Source organism: Merops nubicus, unplaced genomic scaffold (assembly GCF_000691845.1).
Source record: "Merops nubicus isolate BGI_N331 unplaced genomic scaffold, ASM69184v1 scaffold16402, whole genome shotgun sequence".
NCBI classification, from domain to species: Eukaryota; Metazoa; Chordata; class Aves; order Coraciiformes; family Meropidae; genus Merops; species Merops nubicus.
The window spans coordinates 34283-59053 of NW_008591735.1; the positions used below are offsets into that span (position 1 = coordinate 34283).

The following is a 24771-nucleotide window of genomic DNA, read 5'->3' on the forward strand; positions in this document are numbered from 1 at the left end:
TAGCCAGTAAAATAATGACTTTCTGTTTCAAGGTATATTATCTAATCTTTCTCTCTGCTACCAATCATTTCAGTAACAGGAAAAAGTTTAGTAGACACCTACCAGTCTGTGGTGTTAAGCACTTAAGTAAAGGGATTAGATGAAAAATAGTACAGGGTTGCATTTGGGTCTCAGTTTGAGTTGGTCTCAGCTCTGACATCTGTAGAATTTAGGGAGTTTTGCTTTTAATATTTTAACATTTGATGAACTGAATGCTGCTACCAATCATTTCAGTAACAGGAAAAAGTTTAGTAGACACCTACCAGTCTGTGGTGTTAAGCACTTAAGTAAAGGGATTAGATGAAAAATAGTACAGGGTTGCATTTGGGTCTCAGTTTGAGTTGGTCTCAGCTCTGACATCTGTAGAATTTAGGGAGTTTTGCTTTTAATATTTTAACATTTGATGAACTGAATGTTGTAGATTTCTTATGCTCAGGCACAACTGAAAAATACAAATCTTTCTGGAACTAACCTTTTGCAAGACTTTGACTCAACCAGTTAGACTGGTAGAAGAAAAACTGGTCACAGTAACAAAAACGTTTGCAAGTTTTGTAGATTTCAAAAAAGATTAATAGTTATTTAGAAAACATAACTTGATACAAGCAGCTAAATATTTTTAAAAGTTTTAGTTACCTTAAAGTCCTTTGCTAAGTTATCTTCATTCATAGTAGGGGTCTTTAAATTCTGTCTAGATATTTGAGTGATTCTGGGGCCAGTACCAGCTTGAACACTGCTCCTTATGGTCTTTCTGTAAAGGGCAAAGTAATGATGGGAGACGAAGTCTGAGGTCTTGTTTCTGCTTCTCTTTCAGTTTAAAAAGTTGTGTACAAACAGAAATGAAATGTTGAGTCAGGGTGCTCCAAGAAGGAACCCCGTCTGTTATCTAGGTTATTAAAGTGACCTATAGTTTTCTCTAAATTAAAAATAAATTAAAACAGTTGTAGAAATTGATCACAGTTATGTTTCAGAAGTGAGAGTATAATGCAGAAACACCAATTTTAGAGAAATCTGGCTTATGTCAAAACAAAGGTGTTTTCGGGCCCTTTTAACGCTCTAGAGAATTTTGGGTTGTTCCTGTGAACTGCTGTGTTAACCTGGCCACCTAACTGGATTTCCTTCCTACCCAGGTGTATGGTGCTACATATTTACAGAAGCTTTTGGAGCCTTTGTTAAGGACTGTGATCACATCCTCTGAATGGCAGCACGTTAGCTTTGAGGTGGATCCAACAAGGTTTGAGATTCAAGGGGGGAGCAAATACATTTGTTTGCAAACACTATTCCCAGTCGTGAATATAACAGGATTCTTTTTTCTTTGTTGCAAGTATTTTCTCAGACTTCATGCTTTTCCACCCCTCACTTTACCAGACACGTTAATTGTATGTGCAGCCCTTACACCCAGGGAGAACAGTAGAGAGCTGCCCAGCGCAGCGAGATGAGCTTTGCTGCATGTCCTCTAAGCCCTCAGAAAGTAAGGAAGACAGAGAGTTCTCGCAGGACCTCTTCTCCTACTTGCTGCTTCATACTCTTATGTAGGCTGCTATGTGGGGATTTCCAGTAGTACCAGAAAGCATCTGCTTTAGGCCATTGAGTTAATTACAGAAGCAAGAAGGAATGCGTGCCTGTAGCGTGTCATTTCGGTTTCATTTCTCTTCTATCACTTCAAGACTTGGATTTAGTATCTGTTGCTCTGTTTTGCTCTTTGAATTATCTCTTCATTCCTTATAAGAACTTATATTTGTCTTTTTAGTAACTTACTGAAGGATAGGTCTTCTTAGTAATAGTTTAACTCTCAAATATCTGTGTCTACCTCAAAAATTCCTTTCAGAGAAACCGTTGTCAAACGGATAATGCAGTTACCTGTTGGAGTTATGTATGCATGTCTCTGTATGGAATGGTGAGAGAATCCCCCTTAAAACTGTCTGTTTATTACTGAGTTTTAAGTGACCTTATATTTGTAATTTATGTGGCTTACAGTAGGAATGAAAATTTTGGAGTAAAAGATCATAAAATGTTTCCGTAAGATTTCTGTTTACCCTGGGAAATAGGGTTATTACCCAACATGTAAATGCAGGTGGTGTGGTTGATTTGATTGCTGGTCATACATTTATGGGTCTGTTTCAGGCTGGAGCCTACAGAAAGCCTTGAAGAGAACCAGCGGAGTCTCTTGCAAATGACAGAGAAATTTTTTCATGCAATCATTAATTCTTCTTCGGAGTTCCCACCACAGCTTCGCAGTGTGTGCCATTGTTTATACCAGGTATGCCTGCAGTGGTTGCCTGCCCCTAAACTTTGGGGTTTGATTTCATAGTTCTAGCAGTTTGAAGCCTGGTCCAGCAGTGGGTGTGTACAGGGTTTTTTCTTAAAGGCTGTTTTCAGACATTTGTTAAATAACAGGAATCTTAATGTGGGGACTGAATGGTGTTTTAAGACTTGGCTTGGCAGTCAGGAGGTGATTAAACATTATTTTTAAAGGAGTTGAATCACAGCTAAGAACTCGGGCCTAATAAGGCAGCAGTAATCTCTGCTTTAGCATCTCTATGGGAGGCTGAAGATAACTGAGGAGGGTAATGCTCATTCCTCCTTTTATCAGTTCATTCTGTGGGCACTCTACAGGGAAGGCAGCAAAAGAAGAAAAGAAAAAGAAATCATTGCTGGGCTGAGAGAATGCAAAACTGGTTTGAATATAGAAGCAGTGTACTTGTTTACTTTTTCTATAGGATCAGTTAAATCAGAAATAAAATTAATTCTCTATAAGTCTTATGGATCACACCTTTGATAAGGTTTAACTGTGAATAAAATAGCTGCTTGTGCAGTTACTGGTTCTAGATAGTTGTTCTCTGCACTAAAAATAGAGGCAGTTTCTTCAAGAGCATTTGTCTCTGAAGTAAATTTTTCCAAAAATTGTCTGTGTAACATATTACTCAGGTCATTTCTCCAGCCATATTATTTAGTCATCTATTGGAGGTGGGCACAGTCTTATACTTCCTGACTTTAATGGAAAGGCTGTTTAAAAAGGGTGTAAGATGCTTAGAAGAGAAACCTGTATTTTTTTTTTCTCCCACTACATTGGGGCCACAGTAGTTGCAAGTTGTAAATTTTAGCAACTGTAGATTGGAGCTGAGTATAATGGAAGGAACTAGACCTTTAAAATGCTGTTAGCTGTATTTGTTAGAGAATTGGTTTTTGTATGTGCTTCCCTAAGAAGACCATTTTGGGTGAGGTCAAGACACTGCATCATTCAGGCTTTGTTCTGATCACAGTGTCATGTCTTGCAGACAAGTTCTGAACATAGGAGTTGCTGTGGACCACTGTAAAGAGCACCATTAACTTACACTGAGAAGGAGGTCCACTGGTGTATGGTTTGGTAAACAATTTGGTGGCTGGGATGCTGCAGATGCTCTGTGCTTTTGAGGATGATAGGTTCTTGTGTTTGAGAGGTAGAATTACAGCAGGAGTACAGTTTGATCTACGAAGTGACCTATCTTCCCCCTGCTGTGGGCAGCACATCCTGGTGGAGGTACTGCCAGAGGCCTGGAACATGCCAGGGGCTGCTGTACCTTGGTTAAGGGGCTGACCAGATGTTTTGCAGACACAGAGTACTGAGAAATTCAACAGCTAAACAAGAGGAAGAGAACCAGGAGGAGACAGATAAATGTATTTATAGAGTTCTTTTAATGAGGCAAATTACAGAGACTGACTTCTGTTTGTGGCTGAAACTTTAGTGCTGTCACACAAACCTTGGAAAGTTACCCAGCTGGGACCACCCTCTTCTTGCTTGTTTCTGGTACCGTTTATAAATGATGCTTACAGAGAAGAAGCCTTCCTGAGTGGTGCGCTGTCCTCTGTAGAGTAAGTTCTGCTGTAGTGGTACCTCCTGGCTGCCTCCCATTCACCTTCCTGCATTCCCCAGCCTCCATCCCCAGCTCCTCTGCTCTGTCCCATGTCTGCTGCTCTCTAGCAGCTCAGCAGCAGGTCGCTGAGCCCAGTTTGCTTATAGGTGTCTCTCCTGTGCTTTGTGTGTTTCTGATGGATTTAGATGCTGCTAAAATTCCCACTGGGGGACGATCCTGCTGCCCTTGGGGCTCACAGCAAATACAGTTTCTGCATGGCAGAATATTTGGGCCATGGTCTCAGTTAAGTGGTCTGGAAGAGCTACTTTTGGCCTTTTGACCATGGAGTCTGCAACTCAGGTCTAAAGGAGGGCAAAGAAAACAGATTTTTCTGAGCTGTACAAACTAATTATGAGTAATAATACTGAGTAGTGTAGTCACATTTTTCCAGTGAATGCTGTATAAATAAATGTAACTGCTGCAGTTCTCAGAACTTGGAAGTAAGAGTCAGTGAAGTGTGTGCTGTGGTGTTATGGATCCCGGGTTGTTATTGTGAGCTGTTGGAGTGAATTAGACCTGCAAATGATGTTATAGCAGAAACAAAGGCACAACTTGTACAAATGGCTTCTAAAGTCATCTGCTTCCCTTTGCAGCAGTGGCTGTACTCGGGTGTGTGGGGAGTGATTGGTTTGTTTTGTCTGGTTTCTTAAACTGGGAAATGAGGAGGGCAAGTTGGTTTCCTTCAGATGACTACAGTGTCATGGACACTGACTGGGAGCATGTTTGAGTGTTACTGAGTCTCACACACAGCCTTGATTGTTGCTTCAGTTATTTTATGTTACACTGTCACACATCTTTTCCTAGAATTGCTTTTATATACTGTTACTAGCATGTGTCAGATTTATTTTCATTTCAGTGATGCATTGCTAGGAGTTAGTTCTATGCAAACCATTTTGAATTCCTGTGTGGAATGGAATTACTAAAATGTACTCACTGGTGAGCACTGCCAGAGATTCTTCCCTGGAAGCTTATCAAGTCTATTTGCTTTATTTTTGCCTTTACTTTTTTTTTTTTTTGGTAATATGGGTAATTTGTTTCTGAAAGAGATGATTTACTGGCAAATAGATAAAGTGTGATTAATCTATACTCAACTTCAACATTTACTACTTTAACTGTTTCTAGTGACACCTATGTTTGTGTACAAATGTTTGTTCATCACAATCTAATAATTCATTCTGTACTTTCAAGTTCTAGTTGGGAAGAATCTGGCCTTTATCTGAGAAAAAGTACAATTAAAATCTGAATTTTTGGGTGTATTAATCAGTTTTTATAATAAGAACCAAATAGGAGATTTTTATAAGGTAATTTCATTTTTTATGAGGTGAACGTGTTTCATCCCAAACAAGAGTGTTGAGTAAATGAGACTGAATTTTTCCAGTGTCTTTTTGTGCTTAGTGTTTTAAAGTAAATGTGTGTGCAAAAATTATACTCTTCAGGTGTGTTCTGTAATGATTTGTAGCTGATTTTAATCAATATAGCAAGGTCATGGAAATGCTGTGTTTAGTGGGATGTTGGGGTCTATGCTGGCTGGTGTTTCTGTTCCCTGAACAGAGCCCTGGGAAGGGTGTTTGTATGGAAACATGAGGTAACTAGTTACTGGGACAGCTCATTTTCAGGTAATGGATCTTCAGGAGTGTTACGTGGTCACAAACAAGCTTGATCAAAATAACTCATACAAAGAATTCGTGCTGGGTATTTCATAAAAACCACAAAACTGTCATTTTTCTTAATAGAGGTGGAAGTTTTGCTTTAAATGCAGCAGGCTGATGAATGGAGTGTGCATGTGAGTGCTTCAGAGCCGACCTCTGTAGAAATTGCACAGTCAGAAATTTGGCAGAGGCAGCATTAGTTAAACATTACTGGGTCCTGCACAGATTTGAGCTATTTAAACTTAGCTTGGTTAGCAGAATATCTCTTACTGAGTGGTCTCTTTTTCTTTTTTTTTTTTTTGTTCTGGGGGTGTTTGGTTGGTTTTGGGGGGGTAGGTTTTTTTTGTTGCTGGTTTTTACTCTGCCACATTCTTCAGTTGTAGAAACTCTCCTCCAGTTTCAGTTTTGTGATACTCTAAAGATTATTTGAACTGTTGGTGCGTGCATGGTCTACAGACTGCTGACTATTGCTAGCCTTGGATTGGTATGGCTGGAGGTGTTGCTGTGGGGCTCCTGAGTGGTGCTAACCCCCTGTTACAGCCCACGTGGAGGGTGGGGGATGGAGCTCCAGGACAGGAGGCACCTCTGCACAGGGGAGCAGTGCACGAGGCTGGTGAACTCTAGCTTTGCACGGATCCTGGTGAGCAGTAGGAGACAATGGGGTGCTTCTTGGTGGGTCCTTTTGCATTTAAATGAAGTGCAGAAATAAGTACGATCAAGTCAGATATCTTGATTTGGAAATCTATAATAAAATCATATCGACCTGCTGGCTTTTTTCTTCCTTTTTCCACAGAATGTTTTATGGCAGTGTTTAGCTATCAAAGTAGTAATAACCATGATGATTCACAGATCTAACTAAATTGAAGGACACACAGAGAAACATTGGGAAGATTTAAAACTCTAAATTTATTTTAAAAGTAATATGTGTTTCAAAGGTATAACACTTCACTATTTTTGCTATTAAAATTATTTGGGGATGGTGAGCAATTTAATGTCCAATATTGTGTATCATGAGCACATTAATGTGGTTTGACTCTTAATCTAGCCAGAAATAGTAGAAATGATTGAAACGCAACATTTGCTTGTTTTGTATTTAGTGCTTTGTAAATAAGATGTAATAAAATTGTGGAATAAAAACTCCATCATCAGTCTTTAGTTTTATATATTTCATTTTCTGTTGGTTATGTTTGTTACATTTTACTGTGTAATTTATGTACAAGTCAACATTGGTTTTTTGTTGCTGTATGTAGTTGGTGCTGTGACTTGTTTGTGCTCATCTCTGTTCTGTAGGCAACTTGCCACTCTCTACTGAATAAAGCTACCGTAAAAGAAAAAAAGGAAAACAAAAAATCAGTAAGTTTGGAGACCTTTTTATTAGCCATTTCTTTCAAAGCACAACAGAAATCTTTTGCTGTTTGTTCAAAACATCTTCACTTCAGTCTATTTGACCTCACTGTAAAATCATTCTACTAATTCTGGCACAAAATAGCTTTCATTTCAATTAACACTGGAATATATAAAGTTATATTTAAAATATTCTCTGTGTGCCTATTGGAGTAAACAAAGGACATTTTTAACATTGCTGCTTAGTATTTAATACTCTGATTCTTCTACCCCTGCCACCAACTTCAAATTAAAAAAGTGGAAGAAAAATGGTTTTTTTGTGGTTTTGGGGGAAATCTGAGTCTGTTTAGCTCTTTTAACACTGTGACAGATAACTTGACTTCAGCTTGCATCCTGGGAGAAGAACATTTCATATATATGGGTTACAGAAAGGAAAAGACGCTTATATAATGGGTTTCTGATGTATTTTCTTTTGTTTGCCTTGTGACTAAGCAATAAGATTTAGCACTTGTACTTCCTGGAAAAAAAAATAAATCAGATTTCCCATTTTAAGTAATTGCTGTGCTAAAGAGTTTAGATATGTAGATTGTGACAGAGTGGTGTCGTTGAAAGCTGACTTATCCTTTTCTTTGGCAGTGATCTCAAAATATAAAGTTTGAATAAAACAGAAGCACAATGGAAATTTAGAATTTTATTAAATACTCCCTTAATTTTTACTGTAACTGAGCAAAATATTAATCATGTTTAAATGCAAATCTGTGTGCAAACCAGTGTTTTACAAGAAAACATTATTAATAATCACATCACAAGGTAATTGAATGAAGTCGCTACTAAACAAAAGTGATTCTTGATACATTGTGTGTACTAATGACTTGGTCTGTTTTGAGAAGCATGATTTGAGATTGCAGAGTTACATTTTAAAATATTTTAGTAGAATGAGGTTTGTTTGGGTTTTATTTATTTTAAACAATATAACTTAAAAAATGAAGCTTGCTAATTTTATTTGGTAAGGAGGTAGAATCTGACTTGTTTTGATTAACTGCTGTTACCTGTAAGAAAATACACAGATACTGAATCTTGATTGAACCACCTTGTGGCATATTTAAGAACTTTATTTTTGTCATAGAGCTTTTCTGTAACTTTCCAAAGCCGAATGAAATATCTAGAGAATAAGTCCTCTTAGTAATATGTTGTTGATTTCCTAAAAAGAAAGGAGATTTTTTTTTTACATTTTCAGAATTATTTCTTTCTCTAAATAGGAAAGAACACTATTCCAGACCAAATCTGTAGTTCTAGCAAATTCCTGCTAAGTGATTTTGGACAGTGTATGTGTAGGCACCAAAGTGTGCTGGCCATTCAGCTCGGCCTCATGCTGTCTTTCCTTTTTGGCAAATCTGTTGAGATGTGAGGATTCTGAAGAGTATTTCTACAAATATTTCCCTCCCACAAATTTAAATTATTACTGGAGAGGCTCTTGTGATCAATAGTGAGATTAGAAATACACAAATAAAAGACCCACTAATTAAGAACTGTGACCTTTCCTGACGGGCAGACTGTGTCCCCGAGTACGAGCGTACGGCATTCGTCTGCAGTGCTGTCAGTGCAGGGCCTGGAGTGATGTGCTCAGTGACTCTGAAGCAGAACTCCTTGTCTCTGTCCTGTAGCTGTGGTAGCAGCTTCACCCCAGCAGGAAGGTTTGTATGGAAGCTGCAGTGAGGCCAGCTAGTGTCTGGGAGCCCCTCGCCCCCTGCTCGCTCCCCTCTCGTTCCTGACTGTCCTGTGGTGCGAGGCCTGTCGAGGCAAGCGGGTGCTACTCAGATGTGTTGGGCTAGATTGGTATGGAAAGGATGCTTAAAGTTGGATTACCATACAAGGCTTTTCTCAGCTTCCTTTCCCTTTTCTTTAATGCAAAAATATTCTTTATAATTCTCAACTCCCCAGGTGGTTAGTCAGCGGTTTCCTCAGAACAGCATCGGGGCGGTTGGGAGCGCCATGTTCCTCCGGTTCATCAACCCTGCGATCGTCTCCCCCTACGAGGCAGGGATTCTAGACAAAAAGCCTCCGCCCAGAATTGAAAGGGGATTGAAACTCATGTCAAAGGTGAATCAATAAATATTTCCATGAGGCTGTATTGTATATTCTACCTGATTAGTTCTGTTCTTTGCCTAGTATGAGAAAATCTAGGTAAACTTGTAGGTTTTTGTCACAGCCAGTGCTTATAGTGCACTTTCCATGCTACTTTTATACATCATGAAGTTAATGCTACAGCTCACAGCAATGTAAGGGGATCAGTCTGTATGGGAAAAACCACTTTGCCATGATGATGTGTAAGATAGTGGAATGCCTGCTGGCTCTACACTTGAACTTCCAACCTTACTCAAAAACAAAGAAAGAAACCACTGTTAGTTAGAGCACAGTGAGAATAATGGCAGACAGATCCTGATTAGGTTCATGCTGGTGCTAAAGAAGTGATTTTTCTTGTCTTTAAGATCTTTTGGTATTATTTCCTGTAAATGTTTAAAAATGGTTTAGTGATGGCTTACAAGTTCTGTGGCCTGTGTGTATTATCAATTTTAAATGTTGAGATATAGTTTTCTTTAAATAGGTCTATGCTATTGCTTTTGCATGTCTGCAATTTCCAGAAGAAATAGTTAACATTTCATAAGTGGTTTTGAAAGGTGATTTAGTTTCCTGGTCTAAACCTGAATAAAGTTCATTAAAAAGGGAAATTGTTTTCTGGTACCAAAGTATATGAAATACAATATTTTGAAAATGAATGTATTTTGAATGAGTTAGCTTTTGGGTCTTTTTATTGTCGAGATTTCACAAGAAGTTAATATTTCTGGCAGTGAAGATACACTGACCACAATAACAGGTAATACACTAAACCCTCCTGTGTCTTTACCATCTTTTTATTATTTAGATACTTCAGAGTATTGCCAACCATGTCCTGTTTACAAAAGAAGAACATATGCGGCCTTTCAATGACTTTGTAAAAAGCAATTTTGATGCAGCACGAAGGTAGGTCCTGGGGGAGCTCACACAGAGTCTGCGTTGTGTGTGAAGGGTAGGCAGAGAATGTTCCTACAGCCTTCTAACCCCCCCTGAGCCTGCGGGGCAGCTTTCCCTTGCAGCCTCACGGGTGTTGCTGGTTTGGACTCTAGGTTTTTCCTGGACATCGCGTCGGACTGCCCGGCGAGCGACACCGTCAACCACAGCCTGTCCTTCATCAGCGACGGCAACGTGCTGGCGCTGCACCGCCTGCTCTGGAACAACCAGGAGAAGATCGGCCAGTACCTGTCCAGCAACAGGTGAGGCTGCAGGAGTCTTCTGAAGAAGGGAGCTGCTGACAGGAAGCGAATATTTGGAAATACTTAGAACTGCTTTCGCTGTTGTTACTGAGAAGACTCATGGCTGAGAAGTTTTACCTTTGGAAACTTGTCTTACCGACAAGCCATTATTAGGGATGTGCCTAAAATCTTTGCTGCCCCATTTACTGCCAACCTTTTGTGCGTGTGTATAGTTGTCTTATCTTTTGTAAAAATTGTTTTGTGTGTAACAAGCGTTTTTCTTGTTTCTTTGTTGAACACTTTTCTTTTTTCTTTTAATTTTAAAAAAGAAAATCCAGCCTGTTCAAGGTAAGGAAGGGTAGTGGGTAAAAAAAATAGGAATTGCTGAGTAAAGGAGGGCTTTTCTTTCAAGTATTATACCGTTTCTAGGGACCACAAGGCTGTTGGAAGACGACCTTTTGACAAGATGGCTACTCTTCTTGCCTACCTGGGTCCTCCAGAGCACAAACCTGTGGCAGATACCCATTGGTCAAGTTTAAATCTCACTAGTTCCAAATTTGAAGAATTTATGACAAGGTAATGAGACTATTGTGGAGGGGATATACATTGTGGGTTTCTAGTTATATTGCCTTAGATGCTAAAGCCTGGTTTTTAAGACTCCAGCTTTCATTTTGAAAGGGAGTTTAAAAAGCTGGATCTTCCTAACCCTTTTAGGTTTCTGAGTAGCTTTTAATTTCAAAAACTGACAGCTGGGGACAGCAGTAATATTTGTGATTTAACAAAGCTTCAAGTGTGTTTAAACTTAATACTTTTGTTTAAAGATACAAGTAAAAGGGTTTGGGAATTTTTTTTTTTTTTTGAAAGGCAGTTCTCAAAAGCTGATGTCAATGTACTGCTTTTTAGGCATCAGGTGCATGAAAAAGAGGAGTTCAAAGCACTGAAAACGTTAAATATTTTCTACCAAGCTGGGACATCAAAAGCTGGCAATCCTGTGTTCTACTACATTGCTCGACGGTAAGGGATCTTTCACCTTCCCTGTCTGTGAAGTAACATTTAAAACCAAAAGTGTCAGGTCTATATAAGAAAGGGACACCAACTTTGTAACAAACAAGAATCTGGAAATAGTTTATTTGTCAAATTTTGGTGACAGTGTTTTTTAAATGAGTTGTTTCCTAAACAAGAACTGTCATAGTATGTGTGTATCTGTGGAAAAATACCTAAAATTTAAAATATTTTAATACTTTTTCACTGTCTCAAGTAAACTACATCTACAACACGTTACTATAAAAACCTTTATCAGTGATTTTATCATCTTCATTTTCTGAAGTATAAAATGACATGGTAAAACATGGGATAAAATTTCTCAAAGTGGTCCCAGTATCTCATTTTAAAGAGTGATACAAGTATTTAGAAATTTCACAGGTAGTCAAGACCATGGTGTTGCTTCAGTTTCACCATTCATTATGTTCTAGGTGACAATAATACCATGTTTCTGGAAATGATTGAGATTTGTGAAAGTTTCACTAAAGTAATAAGAAAAGCAGATGTTGACATTGAACTTTGACAAGACTGTGTTTTTCCAGCAAGGCAAAATTTGGAAAATTTTGTGTCTTCCCTGCTCTGGAAGGCATTGATTCGTAACAATGAGTAACATGCTACAGTGTTGAAAAATTTGAGTGGCATATTCCAAGATCAATGTTATTCAGTTATGGTCAAATAAGTCATAATTCTCTCTTAAGAAAAAGAAAAACCCCAAAACAACAACCCAAAACCAAAACAACCCAAACAGCAACCAAACACCATCCCCCGCTCCCGAAACCTCACCAAAGCTCATGTTATTTAATGTTTCAAATCATAAAGCTGCACCTAGAGTAAGAATGTAACTGAAACTTGACATTTCAGTCTAGTTCTTGAATAACTGCACTGTAAAATCCATGGAGGAAAGGACGTTCAAAACTGTTCCGTAGGAATTACACTTATTACTAAAAGTTATTCTAGTCTTTCTAAGAAGAGAATAATCACGCTCCCAGCCGCGTGCAGTGTAAGGCAGAGCTTCCCTGGGAGGATGAGCTGAGAGCTGTGGTACCTGTGCTCTGTGGTGGGTGCCTTTGCTGTTGGCACTGGTGTTGCTGGGGAGGTGTTGGCTGGTGGTGGGTGTTGGTGCCGGCGGGGCGCGCGGTGGTGCTGCCGAGGTCAGTGAGGTTCTCAGCAGCACCGGTCGCGTGGTGACAGCCCCGGTGTGGCTGTGGGGCTTGTGGATGCTGGTGGGTCCTGTGTGGATGTCCGTGGTTGGAGTGTTGCCCTTGGTTTTGCTTCTGCTGCTGTCGCCCACATGGGTTTTGCTGGCACTGTTGGTGGTAGCTGAGTCTGCTGGTGGAGCTGCCTGTGGCACCAGTGCTGGTAGAGTTCGTGGGGTTGCTTTGGCTCTTCCTGGTGCTTCTGTTGTTGCTGGGATGCTGGTTTGTGATGCCAGAGGGGTGGCTGCTGCACCAGAGGGGTGCTTGCCTGTGGCACCCTTGCTGCTGCCGGGCTGATCTGTGGCATGGTTAGGAGTGGTTGTGGTCCCTGGGGAGCTCTCGCTTGAGCCGCTTGTTGGGGTGAGGCTGGGCAGAGAGCCCGTGGTGGCGGTGCCCACGCTGTGACCCCTGCTGGTAGAGGCACTGCTGCTCGTGGGGCCAGGGGTGGCAGTTTCACCAGTGGTGCCACTTCTGGCAAAAAGCTTCACCGAGACCTCAGGGGCATCATGAGTGGTGAGCCCTCTGCAGGGCTGGTATCGGGACGGGACAGCACGCAGGGGAAGCCACTTCTCCAGCAGTACCTTCTGTGCTCAGCAATTGCAGTAATCAATACGTGTTTGCAAGCAAGACATTCTTTAAATTTGCATATTCTTAATGAAAATCATACCAAACATGCATGTGAGATTTTTCCAATTCATTAAAATTTTAGATCCTTAGTTTTATTAATTATAAAAGGTTTTTTTTCATTTTGTTTTCAGTAGTGCTTTTACTCTGTAGACTGAGTCACAAACTTACTTTGCTAGAAAATCTGTACCTGTTATACTGTGTGCCTTTTGTCATTTCCCCTCAGAAAGTTTCAAAATTTTGAGATTTTCAAATAAGGAACAATTTTCAGGATTGGAAGATTTTATTGTTTTATCACTGGATAACAAATATACCTTATTCCAAATTCAGATTGGAGGCTAAAATAATGAGTGAGGTTTGACAAACCTTTCCAAATATAACCTCTAATTAGTAGTTGAGTTCTGCTACTTAAATATGGTTTCCTAGCCAGGATGCAATTAGAGATCAAACAAATGAATATATCTGTTCACATTTCTTTTATTATGTTTTTGATTTTCAGAGCAACAAACAAACAAAACTTCTGTTCAGTATCAATGTGGAAGGTAAAATAAATTTCAAACCTGTTTCCTTCTTCTGGAATTTTGTACAGGCATGCCAAAGGGTTTTCTCATGCTTTAAAAAAAAACACAACAACACAAACCACTTGCTTTCAAGCTGGCTGTGTAGGGGTGAAATGCTTAACCTTCTCCTGAATTTGTTGCTGTGAAAGTTACCAAACACTTGCTTTGCTGCTAGCTCTTAGGAAGACTTTATGTGTAAGGCAGTCCAAAAGTGGAAGAAAAAAGAAAGTATGGTATGGCTGGTACCATGTGAAGGGAACACTCATGTGAATGAGAGTGAAGTGCTCATGGTTTTGTCAGTTCTGCACTGAATGAATCTGTAAACTCACACTAATCAAAAGAATGTTAAATAACTGTGTAGAGGTAGGTAAGAAAACAAAATTTATCTGAACTTTTTTTCCTTTGATTGCTGGCTCTGAAGTAGAGTCTATATGAGAGAATATTCCTCTGTGTCAGCCTTTAGCTTGCCCTCCCTTTTGCTTGGGGAATTGCTTTCCTTTAACTTGACCCCTTTTCTGCATTTTCAACACAATTGACATTGATGGAGTGGAAGAAAACAAAATTATTAGTACCACTTCTCTTCTGTCCTCCTTTTCTGTCTCCAAAAGCCGTACCACACTTCCCTGCTCTAAGGTCCTTGAGTCACCTGTTGTGTTGGCTGAAGTGGTGGACCTTTATAAAATCTTACAGGAAACTTCAATTTACAGTATAAATGGCCATAAAAGTTTCTAACAGTTATTAACTCAGATAAAATTAGGTTATTGTGTGTATCTTTCACATTTGACAACAAAATGCTTGAGAAGAGGGATAGATTCTGGAAATTTTCTTTTTGGAATATTGGTGATCATTGTTGAAAAAAACAAAACCAAAATCATCCTTTTTTCTGTAAAATAAGTCTAATGCTGTTTTCTGCTTTTCAGCAAACAAGGAACAGCACATGACTTGCAGGGTGACTGTGTGTGAATGTTCCGTGCAATTCTGTAGTAGCAAAAGCATCAGGGATGCCTTAGAGATTCCAAAGGGACTCAGAGTTGACAGTAAAATGTGTACAGTGCCAAAACTGAAATTAGTTTCCTCGTCTTCCATTTGCTTACTTTAATTTTTTCCTAGAGATTCCTGACACTAAGTTTGCACACAAAGTTTCAGAAGTTTAGCTAAGGACACAGTTTGAGATGCTGGATTGTGTAGAGGAGTAGCTCATTGTGAACACCCAAAATTAAATATCCTTGAATGATGATTTTTGCCCAAGCTGATTTCTGCATAGGCTTAAAGGGTGTGTATGCATGGACAGCATGTGTCAGCTTTAAGAGTTTTTTAAAAAGCATGCTGATGTTTTGGACAACATAACTTCATGCAGCTGAATGTCAGTAATTTTTGAAGGATATATCATGTGTTATGTTCAGACCCCTTCTAAACTAGTTGTGCTGCTGTCACAAGAAAAGGGCGACCATGAAAATTCAGGAATAAAAATGGATGTTTGAATCTCAGTTTTTCTCCCACTTGTGTTTATTCACTGTTGTTAATAGAGTAAGCTTGAAAAATTGTCAGACTATTGCAAAGCAGAAGGATCAACTGGTGTAATTTTCCCTGCTCACTCCCACCCTCTTCCCTTCTTCCCCTTAATTCCATCAAAGTAATTTCTGAGACTCCTGCAGGTATATAGCAAAAGACAAAATACTTTCTCTTCAGGATCAAAAAGAAAAGTAGAACGTATACTTTTAGGGATATTTTGGCTTTGTAAGACACCTTGTCCTTTTCTCAGGCAAACGTTGGGGTGGTGGTGTTCCCCCCTCATCTTTCATGAGTTATATTCAATGTACAACAACAAAAGCTTGAATATGTTAATATTAAAAATTGTGTTGTTGTATCCTTGTGTGGTTGATTTTAGTATGAGTGCACCTGTTTAAATAAGATCTGTTCTCCCTTTCTTCAGGTGAGATATGTAGTGGACACAAGTGGGTATTTGAAGGGAATTTGGATTGCTTGATAGCTTAATTTGGGGTAGAGGGTGATGTTTCAGTGTCTGCTTCAGTAAGTGTGATGTCTTCTGGATGCTCAACAGCTGCAGTTTGATGAGAAAAGGGATGTTCACCAGTTCCCTTCAGAAGTTAACTGGTGCTTTCCACTCTGATCTGGCTTGTTTTCCTTGCTCAGCCACTTAGACACCACTGCTAGGAAGCCTTTTGGGAAATGATGCGAGGCATCTGAGCTAAAGAGAACTGACATGCTCTGGGCTCACGGCACGGAGGTGCCTCTGCCCCTGTGAGGAGGATGTTGCTGTGGTTGGACTGGGGGGCACTGGGATCAGGGGCACACCCACGGACTCCAGCTTGGGGTGCAGTGCACAGACCGAGAGGCTGCAGGGCTGGGCTGTCCCCAGGGGAAGCTGCTCTGCTTCCTCCCCTACCACCTTTGGCTGGTTGTTTAAAGCAAAATCCCTGATGTTTAAGCCCTTTCCATACACAAAGTTAGAAGAGAAATTAGTCTTTTGAATTCTCTGAAAAAAAAAATTCTCTGTGTTCACTTGCTACATTTTTCTCCTTCATTTTTTTTCCATTAGACACTGTCTTATTTTATGTCAAGTAAAATAAAATGCCTACGTTGCTACCCTGGCCTGTTCAGACAAGAAATTAAGCATACAAATGCCAAGAATAGTGATAACCCATCTTCAACAAGTTTCCTGTGTCTGGCAGGGATCCAAGGCATCCTCATGTTTCCTGTGAAGATGTGGCATGCACTGTGTATTCTGCATTTGCAGAGCAAGAAAGTGAAAGAAGAATTTGTGGAAGTAAATTGATACAGTGTGCAACACATGTTTGTGAGGCCTAGATATCTTCCCTCCCTTTTCTGTAAAAGCAGAACCCCAAAATTCTCTGCAGGTGCCCACCTTAGCAGCAGTGTTGTATAGGGAAGTGAACAGGCACAGTGCTTGTGGCTTACCAAAGAGTTCATGTGGAAGTGATCTCAGCAAAAATACCTTGCTGTTTAAATGCTACAAACTACCTCAGTATTTTGAGCGGAGTCCTGCAAACTGTTTGTATATAAATCTGCCATAAATGAAAATGACCTACTGGTTATTTTGTGTTTATTTCAGTATTTGAAACCTTCACATTTTGCTGTTAGCTGGTCCAGACCCAAGGTGCAGTGATATTTTAAAGGTGGGGTGCTGTTAGGATAGCGGTGAGTAGAAGTGTTGGTGCCTGTTTTTTCAAGGATTTGGAGAGGCATTGCTGACATATAATAATGCTGTCCCTTCAGTGCTGCGTGGCTTGCATCACAACCAGTTGAACCAGCTGGTAGGTTCAAAAGTCAGCAGCAAACTGTCTGCTGTTGAATTGTGCTTTTGGGGTGAAAAGAGGCTGTAAATACAAATGAGCTCCAGAATGGCCTCCAGTCCCTTGCAGATGTACTGTTCTTCAGCCTTACAAGAGTGCAGACAACTTCCTAGTTTTGTGACACTGAATTCTACAGAAATTCTGAACTTGTAATCATTGACCAAGTTACCTGGCAGTTCAACAATCTGGAATGTTGTCATCAATAAAATAGCTCTATAAACAGTATCCCAGGGATTTCTGAATGAGCACAAACCTCAGTTCCTCCAAGGAAGATGAAAAATCACTTCCAAACAACAGCAATCATGGTACGAGTCAGACACATGCTCCTACAGTGCTTAAGGGGGTGGTAAGGAGCAGATTTCTGTACATTTTATCCAGGTACAGGATACTTAATGAAAATACTGTTATACTTTGACATTAATCTTGCTACTAGGTGGAATATTGCTTGCCCTTACCTTCCTTTTTATTGCTTACTTTCTGTCTGCCAGCCCTGTCCTTCAGCTTTTCTCCCCAGGCTGCCTTTTCAGACCCAGCAGGTGGGGCCTTGCTCTGGAATCGTGCTCTGACATCTTTTCTGCTAACAGGGACGTAGCTCAGTGGTGCTTATTTGGGGTGTTTGTCTGGTGGTCCTGAGCTGGATGTCGTTTTTTAAGGTGTGAAATGTGGAAAGCTTGTTTAGATTGGAGCTGCCAGGATGTTTGAGGGCTTGCAGCACGCTGGTGTTTTTTTTAGTTTCGGGTTGGGGGTTTTTTGGTAGTTTGAAGTCTTGTTGCTAGGGCATTGTTGAGTCATTTTACTGATATATCTGGATCAGTTTATATCCTTCTTGTGCTGTGAAATTTAATTCCTTCTGTCATTTTTCTTCACATTTTGTTTCCTGGGCAACAACCTGACTTCTGAAGGCAGAGCTCTTCTCTTTAAAATCCCTACACTGTTACTAAAACGATCAATAAATCAATAAATACTGATCCTGAAGTGCTGCCATTATGTTTTAAAGCTGATCCCAAGCTAATTAATAGGAATACAAACCTCTGAGTTATTCCTTCAGCCCGCAGCTATCCATTTCAACCTTTCAAAAGCAAGCATATTGTTGTTATGTGGTGTGGTAGATCTTTTAGGTATTTTGAATATTGTCCTGAAAGGCTAAATAGGTATTTTGGAAAAAATAATTGCTGTTGAGTGCAGATAATCTTGTATTTATTATGGGCAGAATGACCAGCATGTTGAAAACAACACGGACCGGCGCTGTCGTGTTCACATCCATGCCCATCAGTTTTATTTCAATTTGACTGTGCTGTTGCCAAGCAACAAGTGCACGACTCCCACATTTGCCTGCCTACTCACTGCTTCCTTATCAGCTCATTTGTATTCCAGAAAAATACAACAAAACCTAAATTTCAGTCTGCTTTATTGAAAGCAGTCTGACTAAGAAGCCCTGTTGCTTGCACCTAGCACAGGCAAGGTCTGGGGAGAGAGCACAGCCCTGGAACTTGGGAGAGCCATCTACGTTCATACACATATGCACATTTTTTGTGTCCTAACTTTCCAATCCTGTACCTGTATCTGGCAAACCCCACAAGCCCATTCCCTCTTCCAGGCTTCTATGAGCATGCTTCAGACTTTGAAGTCTTGAGTAGCGAGTCACTCCGTACAGGGCCTTGCAGTGTGCCCCAGACAACTGCTGGGAAACAGTGTTGTTTTTACAGAGTTGCTGTTCACTGAATAGTCTCATTATGGGTGAAACGTTCTCAGAGCATTTAAACTTGATTCCATGTAGATTTTTTTGCATGTGATAGAACTTGACATCCTGTATTCAATTGTTCAGCAAAGATGTGTTTGGTATTTCATGTAATTTCCTCAACTCAAGGCAGTTTAGTCATAGCACCTCACTTTGTGAGTCCTGTCTTACCTTGTGAGCTAAGCTGCTTTGAACTGTGTGGGACGAAGCCCTACGAGTGAGGTGATTCCAGGAAATGCCTCCTTCTGAACGTGGTAAGTGGGTTGATACTGTTTTTGAGTCAGTCACTACTTAGCAAATACAGGCACTGTCTACAGAGAGAGGCAGGCTGTGACATGGCTTTAGTAGTGGTTCTAGGCAGTGGGATTTATCAGTTCCTATCAGATTATTTTGCCTGGAGAAAATGTATGGAATTTGTGCAAGCAGGGAACTGTTTCAGACTTCTGGTAGCCACTTCATGTGATGAGGTACTTTACTGGCCATTGTAGGAACCATGCACATACTGCTTATGGTTTAGGTTGTCTAAACTTTTACTTGGATAACTTGCTTTTGTCTACCTAAAATGTATATGAAATGCCAGGCTTTGGTTTTGAGGGTTAGGTTTTCTGTCCTATTAAATATGGAGGGTCTTCATTTGAGAGGGAGAAAGAGGTACCTTTTCTAGAGGATAGACCTGTGCCTGAGGTGTTTGCACCTCCTGAAGGGCAGGAAGGGGAGGGGTAGACCCTATGTTACTATTATCTCATCAGCTTATTAGTAAACAATACTAGAGATACATCAGTATCAAAATAATATAATTTAATTTAACCATATTTCCCCCCCAGAAGACTTGAAGATTGAGCCACATGCCTGCTTGAAATGGGTTTGCATAATAAAATCCTTTCTTCAGTGATATTACTATGTTTGTTTGAAAAGAAGCACCATCACTAATTCAGTTCAATACAAACATAACTTTATTTTTACTTAAATGCCAATGAAATAACTGTACAAATTCATTGTGTAACATTTACTGTTAGAAATTAAAACACGTTTCTGGTTATAGAAATACTGTTCACAATTGGAAAGTTGTGATTTCTTTGATAGCAGTGGTTGTAAATGGTCTACAGCCCTCATGGACACCTAGGAGAAATAGGTGGAGGACTCCAGTCTCCATAGTGAGGTTTTCTGGGTTTTGCAGCACCTTCATGCTACAATAACTGGAAATTAAGTGGCCTGAAATGAATGGAAAACATTGTATAAAGATTGGTAATATTAAGTGAATAATACTTTTTCAGTGAACTAGTTCTTCAGTTTTCATTTCATGCTGTTTGCAGAACTTCATCTGTAGTATATCAGGTACCTTTGCCACATAATTTAAGTTATTTTCCTAGAGTGGACAGAACCATGCTTGCAACTATTTCTACTCGCTGATGGTGCAGATGTCAAGGAGAATATCATTCATGCTCATCCTTATAAAGCAAGGATCTGGGCATGTTCAATGCCATGCACTGAATTTTTAAGTCACAAGATTCAAGGATTGTTCCATGACAGCTTGACAACTAATTGCTTAATTGATTTGTTACACAACCTGTATTAGAAATTGGCTGATATTTCATTTTACTGATCAAAAAGTACTAGTTAGATACATTCTGGCTGGTTTGCCATACTCTTTTAAGCATACTATATTAACATTTCAGATTTTTTGGGTGTCACTTGAAATAAGCTAAAGAGTTCCATTTCATTAGTTGGTGTCAATAACTCCTTGCTGTTGGAGAGTGTCATGGCAGTGAACATCTTGCATTTTCCTCTACTTTTATCTTTTTTTTCATTAATATGGAGAGTGAGAAATAACTTGCCTGCAGTCTCTAAGTCAAGACAGAGCAAAAAGAGATATCAGCCCCTACCACTTTTCCCATGCTGAAGTTGGACCATGTTGCCTTCTCAGTTTACACCCTCATGGGTGTAGACATCATGGCATTGTCATATTTAATTCCTAAATTCAAAACTGTTGTTCTTCGTATTTAAAATATCCTAATACATATGAAGCAAACATAGATATACATGCTAGCAATTTTTCTCAGGAATAACTTCTGATTAGTGAAACAGCTAGGCTTAGTTCCTTTAGCTTTCCCTTCCTTTTGCATGTTGTCATAACTTACAAAGAATCTGTGCTGCTATATTACAAGAGTTGCTCACTGGCAAGTCAAGCAAGACAATGCAGATATGATACAGGCCTTCTATTTTTTTTTCCAGTTGTTTAATGACAAAATCATACATAAAATCAGTACTTAAAATTCTGATGTTTTATTCTGTGCAAGTAAAATTAAAAATATAAATACAAAATAAGCACATTTTAAAAAACAAAATCATAGGTTAGTTTTACTCAATTAAGACATATTAAAATAAGTAGCAGCTTAGTATCAAGACATTAGTGTGCACTTCTTTAATGAAGAACTGTTATTTTCTTCAGATCAGAGCCAGAGCTTTATATTTCTCATGTTTTGATTCATTATTTCAACTGGATGTCTTAACTCCAGCTATGTATCACAGGAATGAACTCAACAATTTGCACAAAACACAAGCCCTTAGCCAATAAGCATTGCCACTGCATTAAGCATTGCAACAGAAACCAAATATATCTCACAGACACTTGCTGTGGAGGGCACACGAGTATTCAGGATACTTGTAGTGGATTCCTCTTTCCTTAGGGTGGCCGTTGTGCTTTGAGGCATTCTGGAGTAGTTTGTTGGCATGCCACTGGTAATACTTAAAGTCATAGGAGTGGTGGAGGATCCTGTTGAATGTGCCAGGCTTGAGTTCAGCTCGGTGGGATCTTTGATGTGGACTGTGTGTGTGGCTGCTGCTTCTTGGGAACGGACCTTCCCAGTGGTCACATCTTCTGGGTAGAGGAGCAGTGGTCGGTCTGTGCTCGTAAACAGCACGGTTTGGCTTAAGGTCCCCAAGGTAGGGACCTCCTTAGCAGCTTTAAATTGTTTATGCATCTTTATCATTTTGGTTGGTTCTGCTGGCACTGGAGAAGTAGCTTTGTCTGCTCCCTTCATTCCTTTAATCATGAGGCTGGAGTCTGTGGGAGCAGCTGAAGTTGGTGTGGCACCCATCCAGAGCACAGGCTGGTTAGCACAGGGAGCCCCGAGGACACTGGCAGCTGTTCCCTGCACCCATTTCAGCAAATAAGCAATATTTTGTTCATCGCTGCAGGACCAGGGGTTGTTGTACAGAGTTACTACTTGCAGCTGAAAGAGCTGGTCAAAAGCTTTGTCAGGAATGTATGTGAACTTGTTGTTGTGTAGGTAGAGGCTTGTAAGGTGCTGTAGTCTCACCAGTGTTCCTGGAAGTATCTGAGACAAGAAGTTGTTGGACAGATCCACCGTCTCTATGTTGTAGGGCATGTTGGTTGGAACTGTCCAAAGTTTGTTGCTACTGAGATTGAGAAACTTGAGGCTGCTCAGGGTGTTGTTGATCAGAACAGCTCTTTCCACCATATTCCTGGAAATATCGAGCACTTTAAGATTCCACTGGTAAGCTGTGTCGAGTTTCTGGAGAACTTTAATGTTGTTGTTTATGGCATATAATTCCCATAAGGACTTGGGCAGATGAGCAGCAATGTTCTTGAGCCAATTACTTGAAATATCAAGGGTCCTCAGATTGGTGAATCTCGTTAGCTGATGATCGAGATCTACAAACTGGTTAAAGGACAGATTTAAATATGTAATGTTGTCTTGAAGTCCATGTGGCAGTATAGTTAAGTTTCTGCCTGAACAGTCCACATTCCTGTCGTTTCCTGAGCATGTACAGTTAGAAGGACAGATACCCAAGACAGTGGGTATGAAAAACAGAAGGACCAGCAGACAGGTAGATGTGCTTAATATCTGGTATTCCATTGTTGCCTGAAAATAAATATACCAAAATGACACCCTTTAAATCCATGTAATATATTTTATTTCTTTATAAGGGTTGTCTTTGCAATTACCACTTGCAGGAGAAATTAAGTAAAAATATCAATAAACCCCTTTGTGTCCTGGTCCTTTTTAGAATTGTTCAAGAGAGACTTTACAAAGCATCCCTTCATAGACTGTCATGTTGTCTGGCAGAATGAGACTTGTTTTTTCATCTCCCTTTCCCCCTCAAGCTCAAATGAGGGCTTTCTTCCGAAAATGCAAGTCTCTTCCAAATGTTATACAATGTCTGCTTCTTGTTTTTAGTGATTTCAAGCCTATATTATGTTTGGAATAATGTGTTCTTTTATACAGGATGAAAAAATGGCTGTCAACTGGATCTGCTTTACAAATCTCTGCAGTAACGTAGCAGTCCCCCCCATACATGCATGCTATTTGCTTAAGGAGAACTGGTTAAAATGCATCTTAAATTGTTAGGAATTTAGTTTGAAACCCAAATTTCATGTTCATGCTAACATGCACATTATTCTTTTTCCTTATTATAGTGTTAGTCACATTCTCAAAGCTGGTAACACATATTTGAAAGCTGAATTAATCTTAGTAAGAAATCTCTGATACTGCAGCAAATTTCTGGTGCAAGCATCTGCCATCAACTAATAATTTCGTTCTTATTTCCATCTCTAATATTGTAGTAGGTTTTTTGTGATCAAAACCAAACCCCACAAACTTACCGTAATCTCTTCTGCAGTATCAGCACATAATTTCTGTGAAAGATTAAAGCTTAGAGGTCGTCCTGTTCTAGAGAGTAGCTCCAGTTGCTGTCTGTGGACTGTGCTTGCCTCTTCAGCTGCATCGTATTGCTGCGAGCCGGGGCTCTGCAACCACCTGATCTGCTCCACACTGGAGGACTGCAGAGCTGTCGCTGGTGCTGACTCAAATTTATTGCAAAGCGAGCGTACCCAACAAAACAGTTGGGTTTTATAACTGGAATCAGTTAACTTCTCCATATCTGTGTTTTATGCTCAGTTAATGCCTCAAAGCATAACATGTAAGACTGCTACGTAAACGGTGCCGACTGAAATTGCTGTAGGCTGTTCTGGCTTCAGCTGGGATTTCATTTCAATGTGCCTGTTTAAAAAGCCACGTTAAGTTTGTATTCTCTTTCACTTTTGATTAACCTCTCCTCCTGTAATAAAGGTTAATGGTAATTTAGGCTTCATGTCTTAAGATTTTTCAAGCTATGCTGCCAGAATATATTTTCAGAATTTTAAAACATTCAGTTTTCTACTCCTTGGATCAGGCTATCTCTGTATTGGCAGGTGTAATATAGCTCAGCTTGTAGGATTTTACAGGTTTCTGTAGGAGATCTCTATCTGAATTTCTCCAAACAGTATGGTAAGAGTGGATATAGTTTGATGCTGTTAATTTTAGCATGGTGTAATGCAACAAGCCTTTGAAAAAAAAAAAGAAATCTTTGCATAATGGGAATGCTCCTCTTTGGGCATACACAATCAGAGAGCTTATGTAAACAGTAAGAAAAAACTGTAAACATCTTTTCCTATGTCCATTGTATGCACAGCAGCCTGGAATTGCATTTTCATAACTTAGGACTTCAATTTTTAGTGGTAATTTTGAGATTTTGGGGTTTATTGTTACAATATGTGCAAACATGTGCTCTGTGCAAGATCCACAAATATATTCCCTTTCCAAGCAAGCTCAAAAACTACAACCTCTTTCCCATTCTGCAGAGATGTCATAGAAGGCTGCCTTCAGCAGCTAGAGCTTCTACCTGTAAATCTAAACATTCAATACTGTTTAAGAAAAAAAAAAAAATAAAAATTACCTCTGAGACCACCCTCCTGCTTCCCACCAAAAAGTTAACTCATCACAGGGTGTGGGTTTGGACAGGGCAGGAGCTTCACTTCTCCTCAGGGCCCAGAGGGGAACATTCCAACCACCTAGACACCATCAGCTAAAAGGAATCTGGCACTCCCCCAACATTACATTAATTTTAAAAGTTTATATTAATCCTGTTGAGTACATTATGAAAAGAAAGGAAGAAATAGCAAATGCACACAACTGATTCTGCTAATCATTTGCCTGGGTGTTCTGCAAACCGTTTCTATTTCATCCGTAAGTACCAAGGTAGGAGAAACTCTTTTTGTACCA

General features: G+C 39.7%; 2 protein-coding genes across 2 annotated transcripts in view; one reads left to right on the forward strand and one right to left on the reverse strand.

The window, feature by feature from the left end:
* NF1 (neurofibromin 1) overlaps nucleotides 1-24771 on the forward strand; it is a gene marked incomplete at both ends in the record, with an annotated part of 76766 nt that overhangs the window by 26376 nt on the left and 25619 nt on the right. Inside the window, 9 exon segments of the mRNA XM_008950371.1 lie at nucleotides 1-32; nucleotides 1167-1270; nucleotides 2161-2296; nucleotides 6869-6931; nucleotides 8864-9022; nucleotides 9846-9943; nucleotides 10087-10233; nucleotides 10642-10788; nucleotides 11116-11226. The exon segment at nucleotides 1-32 is cut by the window's left edge and continues 11 nt beyond it. Of these exon segments, the coding sequence (XP_008948619.1) occupies nucleotides 1-32; nucleotides 1167-1270; nucleotides 2161-2296; nucleotides 6869-6931; nucleotides 8864-9022; nucleotides 9846-9943; nucleotides 10087-10233; nucleotides 10642-10788; nucleotides 11116-11226 (997 nt within the window).
* On the reverse strand, nucleotides 21271-23438 carry OMG (oligodendrocyte myelin glycoprotein). Its single transcript, XM_008950369.1, has 2 exons — nucleotides 23334-23438; nucleotides 21271-22593 (listed from the first exon to the last, which is right to left on the reverse strand). The coding sequence occupies exon 2, from the start codon at nucleotides 22585-22587 to the stop codon at nucleotides 21271-21273; it is 1317 nt and encodes a 438-aa protein (XP_008948617.1). The 5' UTR covers nucleotides 22588-22593; nucleotides 23334-23438.